Source organism: Erythrolamprus reginae, chromosome 1 (assembly GCF_031021105.1).
Source record: "Erythrolamprus reginae isolate rEryReg1 chromosome 1, rEryReg1.hap1, whole genome shotgun sequence".
In the NCBI taxonomy this organism is placed as follows: Eukaryota; Metazoa; Chordata; class Lepidosauria; order Squamata; family Dipsadidae; genus Erythrolamprus; species Erythrolamprus reginae.
The window spans coordinates 146,279,150-146,297,658 of NC_091950.1; the positions used below are offsets into that span (position 1 = coordinate 146,279,150).

At 39.6% G+C, this 18,509-nt stretch overlaps 1 protein-coding gene across 2 annotated transcripts in view; it reads right to left on the reverse strand.

The window, feature by feature from the left end:
* Nucleotides 1-452: 452 nt before the first annotated feature.
* SLC4A3 (solute carrier family 4 member 3) overlaps nucleotides 453-18,509 on the reverse strand; it is a 71,263-nt gene continuing 53,206 nt past the window's right edge. For both annotated transcript variants that reach the window (XM_070728448.1, XM_070728456.1), the window contains 9 exons: nucleotides 14,689-14,837; nucleotides 12,812-13,006; nucleotides 12,181-12,387; nucleotides 11,378-11,467; nucleotides 9,933-10,099; nucleotides 9,254-9,507; nucleotides 7,808-7,977; nucleotides 3,381-3,554; nucleotides 453-2,768 (listed from right to left, as the gene is read on the reverse strand). In XM_070728448.1, the coding sequence (XP_070584549.1) occupies nucleotides 2,691-2,768; nucleotides 3,381-3,554; nucleotides 7,808-7,977; nucleotides 9,254-9,507; nucleotides 9,933-10,099; nucleotides 11,378-11,467; nucleotides 12,181-12,387; nucleotides 12,812-13,006; nucleotides 14,689-14,837 (1,484 nt within the window). In that variant the 3' untranslated portion in view covers nucleotides 453-2,690. The remainder of the gene's footprint in view (nucleotides 2,769-3,380; nucleotides 3,555-7,807; nucleotides 7,978-9,253; nucleotides 9,508-9,932; nucleotides 10,100-11,377; nucleotides 11,468-12,180; nucleotides 12,388-12,811; nucleotides 13,007-14,688; nucleotides 14,838-18,509) is intronic.

The window sequence follows — 18,509 nt, forward strand, 5'->3', positions numbered from 1 at the left end:
AGTACAGTTTAATGAACAGAAACAAATGGACAGGCATAGCTTCTCTGGTGCGGGAAGCAGAACACATGCTATGCCTGTATAAAATCAAGCATCTGAATTCTGTGTTTCCAATTGTGAGATTTCTGCTGGCAAGCCAAGGACAGGTGTCCGGCTGAAAAACATCTGAGAGGCAACAACAGTCAGAGTAGATAATTCGGATCTGGTGTCAGAAGCAGGAACATCTTTCATTTATTTATAACCTGGACCGAGGCTTAAGGAACACAAAAACAACATTGCTAACAATCATCTAAAGAAAAGGCAACTCAGAATGCATGTTCATGTGTGACAATGAGAAGGGAGAACTTTAATTGAATCCTTTTCTTTGACTCTACTTTGAATGGAGTGGTTTTTTGTTTTATTTTTTCGGCTGGATTTTCCATTTCAGGAGCATATAAAAGGAACGAGGCACAACATACCAGTGAAAGGTTTATTAGTGCAGCCATGTCCTTCCTATTACATTCAGAAGAGTTGTATTGGGGCCTTTGCCCCGACAGTTCAGATTTGCTACACAGGGCACAATGGAGGTCACTGTCTGTGGGTGGGGTAGGCTGGCAGCCAGCTGGGAATGAATAGAGGAATATATATATATATATGGCCTCATGACAATCCAGCCCTCAACAGGTAACCCCTGAGGTAGGTGGGTAGGGACAGCCTCCGTTTTACTAACAGAGAGAGGCAGTGGAGCAGAGTGGTGCCATGAACCAAATACTTACGCCATATGGTTTGCTGCCTCACTAGGGGCAAGAGTCAGGGTGGCCCTTTCGTGTGTACCTTTTATTCCACTTACACAGATTTACGGAACAGGACTTCACAGTTCACTAGAGTCCCTGCATAATGACCCAGTAGGATATCATTTCTGGAATCTCACACTGAACTTGTGCTGCATGGTGTTTGTGCATGTGTTTGGCCTATGAATCAAGCACAAATGCAGTGTACAGGACTGAATGAATGCAACTGAAAAGGGAGCAGGTTTTTCAGATTCCAAAAGTACGAATTTAGCAAACAAAGCCAGGGCATCTTTTGTGCAATTTAGCTTTGTCACAAAATCTGATCTTTATATGGCAAGTTCAAATTTAGCGAACAAAGCCAGGGCATCTTTTGTGCAATTTAGCTTTGTCACAAAATCTGATCTTTATATGGCAACTGTAGAAGAAAGTAGCAGGACTAAATTAAAAGAACTAATTGTCAATGGGAGATACGAGGATGATATAGGCCTGAGAAAAAGGCAGAAGGTTTTAGGATCAGGTAAAATCCAGGAGCTAGAAACTATTGCTTTGACATATGAAAAGGCAAATGAAGACAATCCTTTATCCCTATAGAAAGCTTGTACAATACAGTGCTTCAAAACTACAAATGCAGAATGTTTTAGCTCTCCTTCAGAGAATAACCTTATTCATTAATTGCCATGGGGCCAAACCATCAGTAGCTTTTCTGGAGAAGTGACTCTGTTGGCCCAGCTAGGGCTGCTTTAAGAAATGCTAAAATGCACAATGCAATGAACATGGAGAGACTAAAGAACAAAGCAAGAGGAGCAATGAAGGTAAAGCATGAAAGAATACTAAGTGGAAAGGAAGAGACTGAGTACAACAAGCAGGCTTGGTGGATCAGATAATTAATCAGTTTAGGTTTCAGCCTTCGCTTCTGTGATTCTGGATTGTCTGGTTGCATGTTTGACTTTCTTTGCAAGAGGGGAGAAAAACAGCACGAGAATACTGTAAAATCTTTTTGGATGGTTTCTCTTAGAACCATATCCATCATTCAATTTTCACTCCATCATTAGTCAGTTTGTTCCTGATATCCAGTCTGTATCATCACATTTTTACCTGCACTTCTTCCTTTCCTCTGTGAATGGATTTGCTTCCTAAATCACCCCAGCATTTTGGACAACCGAGGAAACAGCAAACATAGGCACAGTACCTGCCCAAACCGATGCATGTGCCCACGAATATTGCACAAATACCACATTCCACTTGCTGAACGCATCATGGTACTGAAAACCTTGCTGGCACACATTGCAATTTGTGGTCTCCAACAGTCCTTATTGCCATTCCTCAAAAGGAAAGGATCAGAAGTTCCCATAAACATGAAATCCCAGGCAAGGATATCATGCAGAAGAGCAGATGAAGCACACCCTCTTAAACAGTCATGAGACTAAGTGGCTAAAGTTCAGTAAGGAAACACCACTTCCTGCTACCACTCCAGAAAACTCTGAATTCTGAAAGAAAAGCATCGCCCTTAACATTCTAGGAGGTTTACTTGCCTCTTCCTTTGTTAACCTGCTGCTATTTGCCCCACTGCAAAACAGTTTCATCTGCTTGACTTCTCTAGACAGGAGACTAATAACAACTGGCTAAGGTGTCTACGTATTCAGGTCAATATATGGCACAGCACTACAACAAGGTCTGTTCAGAAGGAGCAGGGGTGATAGTGGCTGGAATTATATTCTGCGTCTGTCCATAAAAAAGCAGCAACTCCTCTTGCTCTGCCTTGCCCAAGTTCTCTTCTGGTCTGGAGCTTCTGGGAGGGTTGTGATTCAGCTGCCAATTGGACTAGACCTACGATCAGTTTCAAAAGCCACTGCAGGAACAGCACGAGGAGAACAGCTTATCCCACAACGCCAGGAAAGAACCAGTAGACATATAGCAGCCTCCTCATACTGGCATGTGAAGTTCATTGTATTCATCTCGCCCGTCTTCATCAAAGTTTGGCTCTGCATCTTCCGAGTCTAGCTGCAAGTGAGAGGGAAGAGAGGAATAAGTATCCATTCAATCACAGCGGGTATCTCTGTTACGAGTCAAAAGCCACAGGGCGTTGGGGAAGTTTATTTTATTTATTTATTTATTGGATTTATATGCCGCCCCTCTCCGAAAACTCAGGGCGGCTAACAGCAATCATAAACAGTATACAATAATAATCCAATACTAAAAGCGAATTAAAAACCCCTTAATATACAAAACCAAACATACATACAAACATACCATGCATACAATTGTAAAGGCCTAGGGGGAAAGGGAATCTTAATTCCCCCATGCCTGGTGGCAGGGGTGGGTTTTAAGTAGCTTACGAAAGGCTAGGAGGGTGGGGGCAATTCTAATCTCTGGGGGGAGTTGGTTCCAGAGGGCCGGGGCCGCCACAGAGAAGGCTCTTCCCCTGGGTCCCGCCAAGCAGCATTGTTTAGTTGACGGGACCCGGAGAAGACCCACTCTGTGGGACCTAAGTTGGAGAATGGTCGAGAGATATCTGGGGAAATGTGTACCTGCTATTTTAATGCAGTAATAAGACAGACGTTAAATTGTTTGTTCATAATGATCAAATAAAGATGAGTTCTCTTAGTATCTTACCGCTTTTAGTTCTCTTTCATGGAAGAAACGTGGCAACAGGTATCGCCGTAGAGGGACTGTCATGATCAGGACAAATGGGAAAGCCAATGAGGCCGCTGTGGATTTTACCACCCACAGCAATACAATGCAGGCTAACTGGATGCATGTGAAGAGATTCATTCGCCAAGTCTTCACCTGAAGAAGAAAAAGGTGTTAAAGAAATCTTGTGCACAGAAGCAACAACCTGCTTACAAGACAAAGATTGATAATAAAACAGATCTTAGAAATAATAACGACATCATGAAACATCAACATCTCCCTATCCTATATCCTTGGGAAGGACTCAATAGGAGGATAAAAAATGCCAAATCCAGCCTGAAATCTGGTTGACTGTGGTGGTGATGATGATGTCACAGGAACATAAAGTGGAATTTTTGAATTCAGACGGATCGTTATTTGGAAAAACAACATGCCAGATATTACGGTTGTCAAGGGCCGAAGTGTACAATTTATTGATATTGCTGGATGCCAGAGTCAAAGAAAAAGAACTGGGGGAAAAAATATCACAAAATATTGCAACCTAGTCATCGAAACTACGCAATTATGGATGAAACACGTAACACTGATACCCATTGTCACTGGGGCACTTGGTACAAGGTGCAAGAATTTCACAAAAAAGCTTTCTACAATAACACCAGTGGAACTGCAAAAAACTGCACCACTTGGAACATCATATATTTTTAGAAGATATTTGGTTGATACCTAGGATGCTGGCAGCAACCCGTAACAACCATTATCACCAGTCAAATTGGTATTTGTGACACTTTTTAAAATGTTCTGTTGACTGAATAAAAGATAATAATGATGATGATAATAATAATACTGATGATGATGATAAAGATTCTGACCAACATTGTCTGAATCTTTAGCACTGCTATTAGCATGGGGTTTGGTTTAGACAAACATAGCACAGTAGCACTGAAGAAGGGTAAAATCACTGAAAGCGTGGGAAAACATGCCTAATGGACAAACAATAAAGTGTCATCAGCCAGAGGTCTATAAATACTTGGGCATATTACAGCTGGACAGCATCAAACACGGACATGTGGAAAACATGATCAGCAAAGAATATACACAAAGACAAAAAGACACAAAACACCGGACCGCACAATTGTGGAAAAGAAAAAAGTCCTATATCTCCTATTCCTTTATCTCTTCTTCTATTCTTTCATTGACATGTTCTATTACTATATCTTCATTTCTATTATTTCTTAGATATATTTTACTATGAGTATCTCCTCTAAACCTTCATCATGTATTTTACTGTGTGTGTGTGTGTGTGTGTATGTGTGTGTGTGTGTGTGTGTGTGTGTGTGTGTGTGTGTATATGTATGTATATATATATATATATATATATATATATATATATATATATATATATATATATATTTGTTTTCGTAAATTTTCACGGGTATATGTATGTAGATTGTTCTGAGTTCAGGTTTTGCCCTGTGTAATATTTTGCATGTTTATGCGACGTTTCGGTGAAATCACATCCACCATCATCAGGCTGAAGTTTCCAAGCTTCGTGCTGTTGTAAAATGGAATGTCTGCAACTGTCATTTCTTCCTAGTGTATAGTGTGGGGGTGGAGATTTGGTTTGAATGTAGCAAATAGATTGGGTGATTATGTTTCAGTGATCTGATTGGTTGGTGTAATCATAATTATTAGAAGGATTGACATGGTGATTTTATGAAGTGTTTTTTGTTTAAGGCTGGTTTCCAAATTTCAAAAGTCCAAATTCATAATTATTAGAAGGATTGAATGGTGATTTTTATGAAGTGTTTTTTTTTTGTTTAAGGCTGGTTTCCAAATTTCTGGTAGGCGGGACGTGTCATCTCTTTTATTCATGCAAAGGGGGCTCCTTTCAATTTCTATGGCTTCTAGAGAAATTCTTCTATATAAATTCTCTGTTTTGTGAAGTAATTTAGTTTTTTCAAAGTCAATTTTGTGCCCTGTTTTTTTAATGTGCTGGACAAGGGAGGAAGTCTTATCTTCTTTTTTAACTGCATTCACATGTTCTGCAAGGCGTGCACTTACTCTTCGGTTGGTTTGTCCAATGTATGTGGCTGCACATGTTTTGCAAGGGATTTCATAGATTCCTTGGTATTCCAATTGGATTTTATCTTTGGGGCTCCTTAGGATATTAGATATTTTTTGGTTGGTGCAAAATGAAGTTTTGATATTATGTTTGTGCAGGATTTTACTAATTTTGTCTGTGGTGCCCTTGATGTAAGGGAGGATGGTGGTACCATTGTCCTGTTCTTGATCTTGTTTTTTGGGGGGTGTCTCTTTTTTGATTAGATTTGTGATTTTCTCTTCGAATCCATTAGAAATTAATACATCTTTGAGTTTGTTCAATTCAGTTTTTAAGTGCTCATGGTCAGCTAAGCGTTTGGTTCTGGTGATGAGAGTTTTGGCCACGAACATGCAAAATATTACACAGGGCAAAACCCGAACTCAGAACAATCTACATATTTATATATATATATATATATATTAATTTTCAAATTCAGCAAAAAAAACCAAAAACATGTGACACATACAGATAGAATTGTCAGCTATCAATAAAATTAACTGCCTTGGAAATGGCCCTGGGTTGGGCCGAGAGGCAAATAAGGAGCTGTGATGTTCCTTCAATACACCAGGGTGATTCGACACAAAAATATGTAACCTTTCCCTGGTGCAGAGCTGAAGGGATTGGATACTGTAGCCTAGAGGATAATTCTCTGCCTTACAAGGCAAAGGTTGCAGGTTCAGTCCCAGTGGGTATGGCTAGCTGATGAGGCCAAAATAAGGCCGAAATAGATCTATCCTAGTCTCCCTTAATTTTCAAATTCAGCAAAAAAACCAAAAACATGTGACACATACAGATAGAATTGTCAGCTATCAATAAAATTAACTGCCTTGGAAATGGCCCTGGGTTGGGCCGAGAGGCAAATAAGGAGCTGTGATGTTCCTTCAATACACCAGGGTGATTCGACACAAAAATATGTAACCTTTCCCTGGTGCAGAGCTGAAGGGATTGGATACTGTAGCCTAGAGGATAATTCTCTGCCTTACAAGGCAAAGGTTGCAGGTTCAGTCCCAGTGGGTATGGCTAGCTGATGAGGCCAAAATAAGGCCGAAATAGATCTATCCTAGTCTCCCTTAATTTTCAAATTCAGCAAAAAAACCAAAAACATGTGACACATACAGATAGAATTGTCAGCTATCAATAAAATTAACTGCCTTGGAAATGGCCCTGGGTTGGGCCGAGAGGCAAATAAGGAGCTGTGATGTTCCTTCAATACACCAGGGTGATTCGACACAAAAATATGTAACCTTTCCCTGGTGCAGAGCTGAAGGGATTGGATACTGTAGCCTAGAGGATAATTCTCTGCCTTACAAGGCAAAGGTTGCAGGTTCAGTCCCAGTGGGTATGGCTAGCTGATGAGGCCAAAATAAGGCCGAAATAGATCTATCCTAGTCTCCCTTAATTTTCAAATTCAGCAAAAAAACCAAAAACATGTGACACATACAGATAGAATTGTCAGCTATCAATAAAATTAACTGCCTTGGAAATGGCCCTGGGTTGGGCCGAGAGGCAAATAAGGAGCTGTGATGTTCCTTCAATACACCAGGGTGATTCGACACAAAAATATGTAACCTTTCCCTGGTGCAGAGCTGAAGGGATTGGATACTGTAGCCTAGAGGATAATTCTCTGCCTTACAAGGCAAAGGTTGCAGGTTCAGTCCCAGTGGGTATGGCTAGCTGATGAGGCCAAAATAAGGCCGAAATAGATCTATCCTAGTCTCCCTTAATTTTCAAATTCAGCAAAAAAACCAAAAACATGTGACACATACAGATAGAATTGTCAGCTATCAATAAAATTAACTGCCTTGGAAATGGCCCTGGGTTGGGCCGAGAGGCAAATAAGGAGCTGTGATGTTCCTTCAATACACCAGGGTGATTCGACACAAAAATATGTAACCTTTCCCTGGTGCAGAGCTGAAGGGATTGGATACTGTAGCCTAGAGGATAATTCTCTGCCTTACAAGGCAAAGGTTGCAGGTTCAGTCCCAGTGGGTATGGCTAGCTGATGAGGCCAAAATAAGGCCGAAATAGATCTATCCTAGTCTCCCTTAATTTTCAAATTCAGCAAAAAAACCAAAAACATGTGACATATATATATATATATATATATATATATGTTTTTCTTATGTCGGATCACCCTGGTATATTTTTAAGGAACGTCACAGCTCCTTTTTTGCCTCTAGGCCCAACCCGGGCCACTGCAAGGCAGTAATATATTTATAGCCACCCCAATCTTCATTCACTACTTCCACTTGCACACATTCTTCCTCTTGTCATCCTTCTCAATTTCCCTGAAGATATACTACAGTACCTTGATAACATAAACGTGATCAGGGTGATGCTTGGATGGCATGAAGATAAGGAGGAGCCTTTCATATAACTGAATGCCAGTCAAAGATGTCACGCCCATATACAGAAAAACTCCGAACAGCACAGCCAATGGAATCTGACGTAGTACACTTCCCATGGCAATGGAGAGACCTGTAAATAGCAGAGAATGTTCCTTTTTTCCTCAAAAAATACCAATGTAACTATAGTGAGAATATAAGTCAATGCCTAAAATGGCACCTATAACTTTCCAAGGAATTCAGAAGAATGGAGCTGGCACAGATATACAGATATAGTGGTACCTCAGTACTTGACTACTTCAAAATTCACAATACAAATTTGATATTCAACGCATTTTGAGGTGAAAATGTTGGTAGTCGACACATTGCAAAAGGAAGTAGGGGACAGCTGCAGAGGACAGGCGGAAAGTCAGTTACACCGGGAAGGTTACTGACACAGGAAAAAAGGACAGATAGGAAATCCTTCCCTGCTGAAACAAGATGTCCTGTCACATGGTTAGTTTGAAACTCATCCTTTTTAGTACTTGTCAAGCAATCATGGGCTTTCCTAGATATGCCCATGTCTCATCAACACTCCGCGGCCTGCACTGGCTGCCGATTCAGTTTCCCGTCACAATTCAAAGTGTTGGTTATGACCCTACATGACATCGGACCAGAATACCTCCGGGACCACCTTCTGCCGCACGAATCCCAGCGACCGATTAGGTCCCACAGAGTTGGCCTTCTCCGGGTCCCATCGACAAAACAATGTTGTCTGGCGGGACCCAGGGGAAGAGCCTTCTCTGTGGCGGCCCCGGCCCTCTGGAATCAACTCCCCCCAGAGATTAGGACTGCCCCCACCCTCCTTGCCTTTCGCAAACTCCTGAAAACCCATCTATGTCGCCAGGTATGGGGAAATTGACATACCCCTAGCTGTTCCGATTTATGTAGGGTTTGTCTGGACTGTATGATTGTTTTTTATAAGGGTTTTTTAAAAATAGTTTTTTTAATATTGGATTTGTATATGTATTGCTTGTTGTGAGCTGCTCCGAGTCCTCGGAGAGGGGCGGCATACAAATCTAATAAATTATTATTATTATTATTATTATTATTATTATTATTATTATTATGTCACTTTTTTTCAGTGCTGTTATAACAGTGCTGTTGTAACAGAACAGTCACTAAATGAACTGTTGTAAGTCTGTATCGAAGTACCACTGTATACAGATGGGTAGTTTGGCTGGCAGAAGAAGATCTGCTGGTTTTATTGTTTCTATGATTCTGACAAAATCATCTGCTCAAACCTCCAGCCCAACTAAAGTATATATTAGACAGAGTCATTAAACAACAATGATGGCTGAGCAGATTAATCTAACTCCATCACGGGAACGTAATCACAGAGAACATAGTCACTGAGAGGAGCTCCTCACCAACAAGGCCAGCGATGAGCACTCCGGTCACACGTTGTTCTTTCACTTCCTTGATCTTTGGCTTCTCCCCAGGTGCTATGGCCTTGCTCATTACTGTAAGCGCATTGACGTGAGTGATGGAACGGACAGTGGCAGCCGTGAGCCAAGGCAATCCCAAAAGGGCACAAAGTCCTCCCATTGTCCCAATAAGCAGCAAATCCAGATGGAAGCCTGACCCTTTCAACAGCTTCCGTTCCTTCTTACTGACAATCAGGCTACAAAAAAATGGCAACAGAACATACGTGAGTTTCAAGAACACTAACACTGCTTTGCTTTACTAAGGGAAATATAAAGACGCCATGGCCTTAAATGTTTTGCAACAGCTTTTTTTTAAAAGTTAGGAAATAGATGGGGCACATTGGTAATGCATGAAAAAGCAGAGCCAGCAATTAAGTTCTATAACTGCAGATAAAGCTTCCTGGGTAACATGCACATAGCACTTACTGGAAGCAATGGGCGCATTCTTGTGCAATGTGGACAGTAAGAATTTTTCAAATCCTCATTGCCTTGATTCTGACTTTCTCACTATTTCGAGTGGTAGAAAATGTGATTGTTATTATTATTATTTACCATTTACTTAGCACTCACAGGATGATAAATATGAGTAACCCAATCTATAACGTAAAGGTCTGGCACTTACGTGGTGATCTGGGTTTCCATAAAGATAAGGATGAAGACTAGTAGTGCGGGAATGGCGGAAGCAAACATCATCCAGAGAGGAAAGGGCTGCTGGCTTCCTAAGGGGTGGATGAACCATCCCCGTTTATCTGGGGCTGTAACTGACAGCACGGAGGGCACATTCAACTTCTGTAAGGAGAACATAACATATCAACACACCCAATGTAAAAACCAGCATGATAATAGCACATATGAATACTGTACACCCAGATTTTTAGCGAGGTTTAACTAAGCAGTTTTTCAGGATCTGCACCCCTCCATCTCTGCTGGGAGAGCATCTGGTGCAATTTAGCCATCCAGTCCATTCCCAAACCGCTTCAGCCTTCCTGCACCCATGCTGCCCCCCTATGATGCTTCGGCCTAGTGCAGCAGGCCACAGGCCAAATAAATTTCTTCGGCCCGGGGGCCACCTTTGAGGCCAATGAGGCATATGGGTGGATGCCTGGGTCAAGGCTGAAGTGGGAGAATGGCGCATTTCCTGACCCAGCTGAGGTGAGAGGAGGTTCCGGGGCAAGGCCAGAACAGGAGAATGGCACATTCCCTGACCTGGCTGAGGCAAATGGCAAAGGGCGGAGGCTCTGGGGCAAGGCCGGAGCCGGGGAATGGCGTGTTCCCCGAACCAGCTGAGGCCTGTGAGTGGGTGAAGGGGTGGGGCCAGCCAGAGCTGGTATTTTCTGGTTCTCTGAACTGTTCTAACTTTCTGCTACAGTTCACCCAAACTGGTCCGAACCGGCTGACTGCCACCTCTGAACATAGCATTCAGTGCTATTTGGATATCCAGACAAACAAGTAATTGTCCTTAGATGACTTCACATTTAACAAAATCTCCCACTGAAGCAGAGGTCAGCTGATCAATACATCATGCAACATGACTGGGACACCCTTTATTTTCTGCCTTGCAGCTTTCTGAACTGAATGTTGATTAAAAGACATAAATTCTGCACTCAAAAGATTAACTTCAAATTGATGGAGATAGCAAAGATGGCAAAATTGACTGTTTTGATCAAAGAAAAAAATACAATTACTTTTGTTTCTTGGAAACTTGGAAATTACAGTACTTGGAAATTCTTCTGGACTTTGGGCTTGAGGTGGAAAAAAATGAAACTTTGATTTTGGGTTTTATTGATTAATGTGTTTGTTGTCATAGAAGTAAAGTGTATTTTACTGCAGCAAAGGGAGTTGGAAGTCAACACCTTTTCTTTCTTTTTCCCCCTTGCCTTATTTTTCTCTGACCCTTTTTCTGCTCCATTTTCCAATTATTTTCTTTTGTACTTTGTATTATATATATTATAGACTATAAAAAATTAAAAAGCAAAAAAAAAACACCCAAGTCCAAATGCCTAGAAAAAAAATCAATGTAGTTTAGTTCCCATGAGATGATGAGTACTTCAGACAAGCAACACCAACCTGTGTATACGTATCGGTAATAGTATAGTCTACCAGAACCATGACAAGTATGGAAATAGGGATTCCAAAATCTCCAATGATTCTCCGGGCCTATAGAACAAATATGGGAGATAACAATAAACATGAGACAAATTGGATAATGCTGTGGGATCAAATCTACCTCTAAACCCAATTTTCCCCAACTTCTAAAGAAATGCTCCTTATGACATAGAACAGTGTTTCCCAACCTTGGCAATTTAAGGATATTTGGACTTCAACTCCCAGAATTCCTCAGCCAGCGAATGCTGGCTGGGGAATTCTGGGAGTTGAAGTCCAGATATCTTCAAGTTGCCAAGGTTGGGAAACACTGACATAGAAGAATGACTCTAAGAAAAAATACATAGGGCAACAATACAACTTCTGAAGGACAATGACTACATCTTTAATTGTTTCTTTATCTCTACATTGCCGGTTCCATAGAACCTAGCCAGCCAAGTTCAAAATGATTTATTTTGAATACTCTCCGGATTTAAAACAACTCAGAGGCACTTTCACTTTTCAAATTGAATACCCAAATTTCTATAGAGACAGATTACAACTGACAATTGCAGGGAGAAGAGGGAGTATCTTTTGATTCCATAGCTATGATTTTGACCAAGCTATCTATTAAGAAATTACATAAAGAAAGACTATTTCATTTATTACTTTTGGGAATCCTAATTTCATTGGGAATTAGAATGAAAAAGACAGATAAATCAGCTGAGAGATTTGCATGGGAGAAAAGCCATAATACATTTTTACTCAGAACCAGATCTTAGGTTTACCTTTCCTCCCAAAAAACGGCTGTTCTTAAACTTGCGCATAAAAAAGGCAATGAAAAATGTCCCCAACATGAGGATGAGGGAGAGAAGGGCTGTGTTGGGTTGCATTCGGATATCAAGGGCTGTAGAATCGGCAGGTAATATGCTAGTATTCAAATTTCTTTGAAGATTTGGTGGATAGAATCGCAGCAAAGGATGTTCTGCAAATATCTGGGAACACAATAGAAGGAAGAAAGGCATTTACTACCGTGTCACTCCTTTCATCCACAGAAATTGTAGCTGTTAAAACCTTTCTGAATTTAAACATAAACATAGATCCATCCTAAGATAAAATACAGAAAATAGTATAAGGGCAGACTAGATGGATCACGAGGTCTTTTTCTGCCGTCAGACTTCTATGTTTCTATGTTTCATTTAGAGCTAGGATGACAGAGGGTAGTAAAAAAAAAATCAAAATTGGTAAAGAGCCACATGCCTATCGGTTATTTTCAACTGAATCCGAGAGCTGATATAAGCAGCTAGTCTATGGAGTCTCCGGAGAGGGGGGGCATACAAATCTAATAAATAATAATAATAATAATAATAATAATAATAATAATAATAATAGTCGCAAACTCTTTGGAGATAGGCTTACCTTGTACAACTTGTAGAATGTTTCATAAATGAAGATGAGGGAGATGAGGAAGGCAAAAATCTCCTGGGTGAAGGGTGTAATGTAGCGCACTAAGAAGCTGCCTTCAGCAGCTACAATAATGACAATGAAGACAATGAGCCAGAAGCCAATCCACACCCGACCTGTCAAATATTCGATGTTCTGGCTCTGACAAAACTAGCAAAATAATAACAATAAAAAAAAACAATAGGAGTTTAGAGACATCACCTAAGTCTGCATAGTGTCTTAGCCTGTCCTCAATAAGGCCCCATAATATGATCTCCTAGGTATCTGTTGTTTCGAGAAGACAACAATAATTAAAGTTTATCAAAACACTGCATATGATTGCAATAGAGAAAATATAAGCTATATGGAGGAAGTTTCAAAGAACCCACAGTGGGTTCCATATAGCCTACTTCCCACTATCCACTGTCTTATTTTATTAAGCCTCTGCTTTGAGATAGAATTGCAGATTATTTACCCAACCTCCCACCCTGTTTAATACAATATATAGAATACTAGCCACATGATTGCTAAGCCTGCCGAAGTTATAGAGAGACCCTTTGGGTGCAAAATTCTTGCAGTGAAGGATAGAAAACATTCAAAGCAGCAGTAGCAAAAACAATCATGTTGGTCGTTGAATAAGATATTTGGCTATAAAAATGGAATATATCAGCTGTTGCTGTATACCTTTATAAAGCAATGGACTACCATCTTAGCTAAGGCAATGCATTTATTTAATTTGAAACCAGTGCTCTTATCCTAGGTACAATTTGTTGAAGTATGAATGCACAACAATTGACAACTATTGGATCTATTTGTAGAGATTATAAAACTTTTTAAAGTTTTGAATAATATGAACCATCACTAGGTTTAAACAATCCAGATGTTACCTGAGCAGCATAAGGGCTTCATAAAAACATGCTACCAGAAAAGTATGACTGCTATGTTTTGTGAAGTAAAAACCACCCACATTGGTAGCTAACTTTAATGAGACAGTAAAAATAGTTTCAGCATAGGTGAGAAACGCTTCATACAAATCATTTCCCACATGTCTTATCTGTTCAGTACTTTGACAGCAAGTGTAATTCCCAAAATAATGTGTGAATTAGGCTATAGATGAGCTTTATAAGGTGATACATATATATTTAACAATATCTGGTATCACATATTGCTTCTGATGTGTTTTTATAGAATTTGTGTTTGTGTGTATGTGTGTGTATTTATTTATTTATTAGATTTGCATGCTGCCCTTCTCCGAAAGGTGTATGTATCTCTCTCTCTCTCTGTGTGTGTGTGTTTTCGTAGATTTTCACGGGTATAGATATGTAGGCTTTGGCATATCCAGGTCTTTTCCCGTGTAAGGTTGATAGAATTTTGGCGACATTTCGATGAGATCCCACTTGACCTCTTCAGGCTGATACTTTCGACTTTGTGCTCAGGTTAACAAAGCGTGATCTGAGCTGCCGTCCCTCTATAAATACTGGTGGGGGGGGGGGGGGTTGGAGTGCTGGTTCTTCTGCTGCAAGTGGGTTGATTAGTTGGTGGGGTAACACCTTGAGTAATTGATGCAGTTGATGCCTGAGCTTAAAGCTGAAAGCACCAGCCTGAAGATGACGAGTGGGACCTCGTCAAAACATCACCAAGATTCTATCAACCCTACATGGGAAAAGACCCGAATATGCCAAGACATACATACATACATACATACATACATACATACATACATACATACATACATCATACATACATACATGTGTGTGTACACACACAGAGAGAAATGCTATAGAAACACATCAGAAACAATATGTGATACCAGAGTTTGCTAAAATAACAAGCAAGGAATTATTTGCAGATACCTTGTAAAAAGCTTCTTCAAAGACCAGCAAGGGCCCTGAGAAACCAATGATAAGGAGTGGCTGTGCACTCAGAAGTGAAAAGAGCATGCCCAATACTGATGTGGAGATAATCAATTCTGAAACACCCATGAGACCATCTGTCTTCTCACCTGTAAAGAGAAATCGATGTCTTTAAGATACTCTGCAATGTTGCCGTTATAAATATCAATGCAGTTTCTTTTCACATCTCGGCTTTAAAGAGAAAAAAATATCTTTTTTTTCTCAGTTGCCACTGCTAATGGGTCCTTCCATACATATCTATTCTACTCTTACACCTGCGTTCAGGAATAGATTAAATAAGGCCCACAATTGCATCTGAAAACAGACACAAAACACAGAAACACCTCCCCAGTTAGGTTCTTATATCATCAAAGTCTGATTTATTTAACCACAACTTGTTGAATAAGGGGCGTACATAAGTGCACTGGTGTGCCTTTCGTCCCCTGTCCAATTGTCTTTCCTTTCTCTCACTTATCATATATATTTTCTTTCTTTCATATATCCTCTCCTCTAAGTTCACTTTACCCTTATATATATTACTACATGTCTATTTTTCTTCCTATGTATTTGTGTATTGGACAAATGAATAAATAAAATAAAATAAATAATCTATTATTGCCTGAGTCTATATCAGCTGTTAAAAAACCTGTGGGTCACGACCCCTTTGGGGGGTCAGAATGACCCTTTCACAGGGGTCACCTAAGACCATTGGAAAATACATATTTCCGATGGTCTTAGGAACTGGGACACCGCTTCTCTATCTATCGCCAGGCGCTGGGTCCACCCACATGCAAATAGACTACTGCAAAAAAAAACAACCCACCACCGTACCATGGGAACTTCTGAACATGCACAGAAGCTGAATTTCATGCACGGCGCATGCATCGCCGTCTTGTTTTCAGCTCTTTTTTTGTTTGCAATTTTCTGTATATATAATACAATTCCTTTTTTACTTTGATCTCCTAATGCAGAATATAAATCTCCCAATTTTACACATTCTAATAATTTACAATGTTGCCATCTTATAATATGTACTTCTTGTAAGCCTATTATATCAATTTTTAGTTTCCCTGATTTATGGAACATTCTTTTCCTTTTTATAGCCAAATTCAGTCCATGTTCATTTATTTTGTGCCTTGGCTGATCTCGTCAACATCATGTCTCTTTGTTCCTTTACCTCTATAGCCATTGTGCCTTCTAGTTCTTTCGCTTCCCTTCGTTTGACATATTTACTTGCTTGTTGCCTTGTCTCATCCCTGGTATCTTCTTGGAATCTAACCTCTCTTTCTTTTCTCAATTCTTCCTCATTCTGTACAAAATATTGTCTATAAAATATTTCTGCTTTTTGCACTGTGTCTAATCTGTATCTTTGTTTGTGCCACACCACGTAGAAACATAGAAACATAGAAGACTGATGGCAGAAAAAGACCTCATGGTCCATCTAGTCTGCCCTTATACTATTTCCTGTATTTTATCCTAGGATGGATATATGTTTATCCCAGGCATGTTTAAATTCAGTTACTGTGGATTTACCAACCACGTCTGCTGGAAGTTTGTTCCAAGGATCTACTACTCTTTCAGTGAAATAATATTTTCTCATGTTGCTTTTGATCTTTCCCCCAACTAACTTCAGATTGTGTCCCCTTGTTCTTGTGTTCACTTTCCTATTAAAAACACTTCCCTCCTGAACCTTATTTAACCCTTTAACATTTAACCCTTTAACCACTATCTCTTTCCTCTATATTTAATAGTATCATTTTTTGGCTTTTGTAAAATTTCTGTTCTGAGTGATTTCTTTGTAAATTTTATATGAACCTCTCTAGGGAGTTTATTTCTCATCACATATCTAATATGGACTCTATCTTTCATGAATTTCATTAAGCATATTTCATAAATTTCATTAAGTATATTTTCTTTGTTTTCTTCCATCACTTCTGCCAAAAGGTTTCTGCCATTATCTCTGCCAGATTTCCCCCCCCCTTCTCCTCCACCACATTTTGTGGGTTATTTTTGTAATTGATAAGGCAACTGGATTTTGTGGGAAAGTGTTGTTTTGACTAGACACAATTTTTGTTTTGGAACAAATTTTTCTATTTTTGTAAAGGATTAAGGCAGGAAGAGCCTGAAGAAATAGTATATAAAAATATACTTTTATTATATTATTATAAATAATAATATATTTTTTCTCTTGATCTACCTTTGATGAAATTTATTTATTAAGGATTCTTTGGATTCTTTTTTTCCCTTTTCCTTTTTTGGGGGCATTGCTGTTGTTGTTTTTTTCAAGCTTTGACTACTGAAGGTTTGCATTAGTTTTTGCTTTTCTCTTCTCTTTGGGTTTTTTAAAAAACATATTGAATTTTTTTTCTTTTTTACTGTTTTTTGCTCTTTTTTATAATTTTTACTTTTTGCATTTTTATTGGATTACAATAAAAAACGATATCAGATTAAAAATACTTGGAATATAAGAACTGATAAAGATGGAGAAGAAGAAGATACCATAATACTCGTCAGCAGTGATGTCAACAACACAAAGCCTACACAGGAAGCCAACAGATTCTGCAGACAAACTCAATACTATGGAATTGAAGAACATGATGCAAGCTATGCAAGATGATCTTAAAGATGCTATAAAAGAAAGTACAGTGGTACCTTTGCTTAAGAACGCCTCTACTTAAGAACTTTTCTAGGTAAGAACCGGGTGTTCAAGATTTTTTTGCCTCTTTTTAAGAACCATTTTCTACTTAGGAACCCGAGCCTGAAAAAATTTCCCAGGAAATTTGAGAGCAGCATGAAGGCCCGGCCAGTTTCCTGCCATTCTCCCCTGTTTTCTCCCTCTGGCACAGTGTATGGGAGGCAGCCTCATGCCAGGTGTATGGGAGGCGCGTGCTCCTCCTTGCCACCTCAGAGTCTCTCACATTTTTTTAAGCCTTAAAGTTTTGGATTTTTTTTATTCCTCTCATCTTACCTTCTTACTTCGGCAGCGACTGTCTTCCTCCTTCCTCCTCCTCCTCCCACCCAAATTCTGAGCTTTTATTTCTTTCCTAATGGGTTTGCACGCATTATTTACTTTTACATTAATTCCTATGGGAAAGATTGCTTCTACTTAACAAACTTTTCTACTTAAGAACTTGGTCACGGAATGAATTAAGTTCTGAAATAGAGGTACCACTGTATAGATAAAGTGGAAGAAGAACTGAAAGTGGCAGGGAAAGTTGAAGCAACTGAAAAGAAGATGGAGGCGCCGACTGATCGACTTACAGAAACAGATCAACAACAAGAGAGAATAATTATTACACTGGAGATGGATTGTTCTGAATATTTTTTATGTTTTCAAAACATGGTAGAGGAGAAGGGAGAATCTGTGCATAATTCTTAGGGCCAAACGACTGGTGTTTAATCTGTTCCAGAAAGATCTCTACTGGCTCTGAAAAGAACTGAAACTATCTAGTTACTTAGTTATTAAATTTTAAACTGATTCATTCAGCAAAATTAGATGGCGAACAAGCCATATCAATTGCCTATCTGTTTCCAAGTGAACTCAGTGCAGTGGTATCTACCTTTAAATTCTTTAATGAGAGATGGATAATATTTTTTCTTTCAAAGCCCCATTCTTTTTGGAATAATCTGTAGGTGTGTGCATGCCCACGGAGGGACTTAAGCAGGGGGAGATGGTTAAAGCCAGTACTCTAAGGGCTACACATAATTCTGTTTGCCATTTTGTTGCCCCTCTTTTATCTCTTCCCCACTCTCCAAATCAACAAAAACGTTCTTGACAGAAA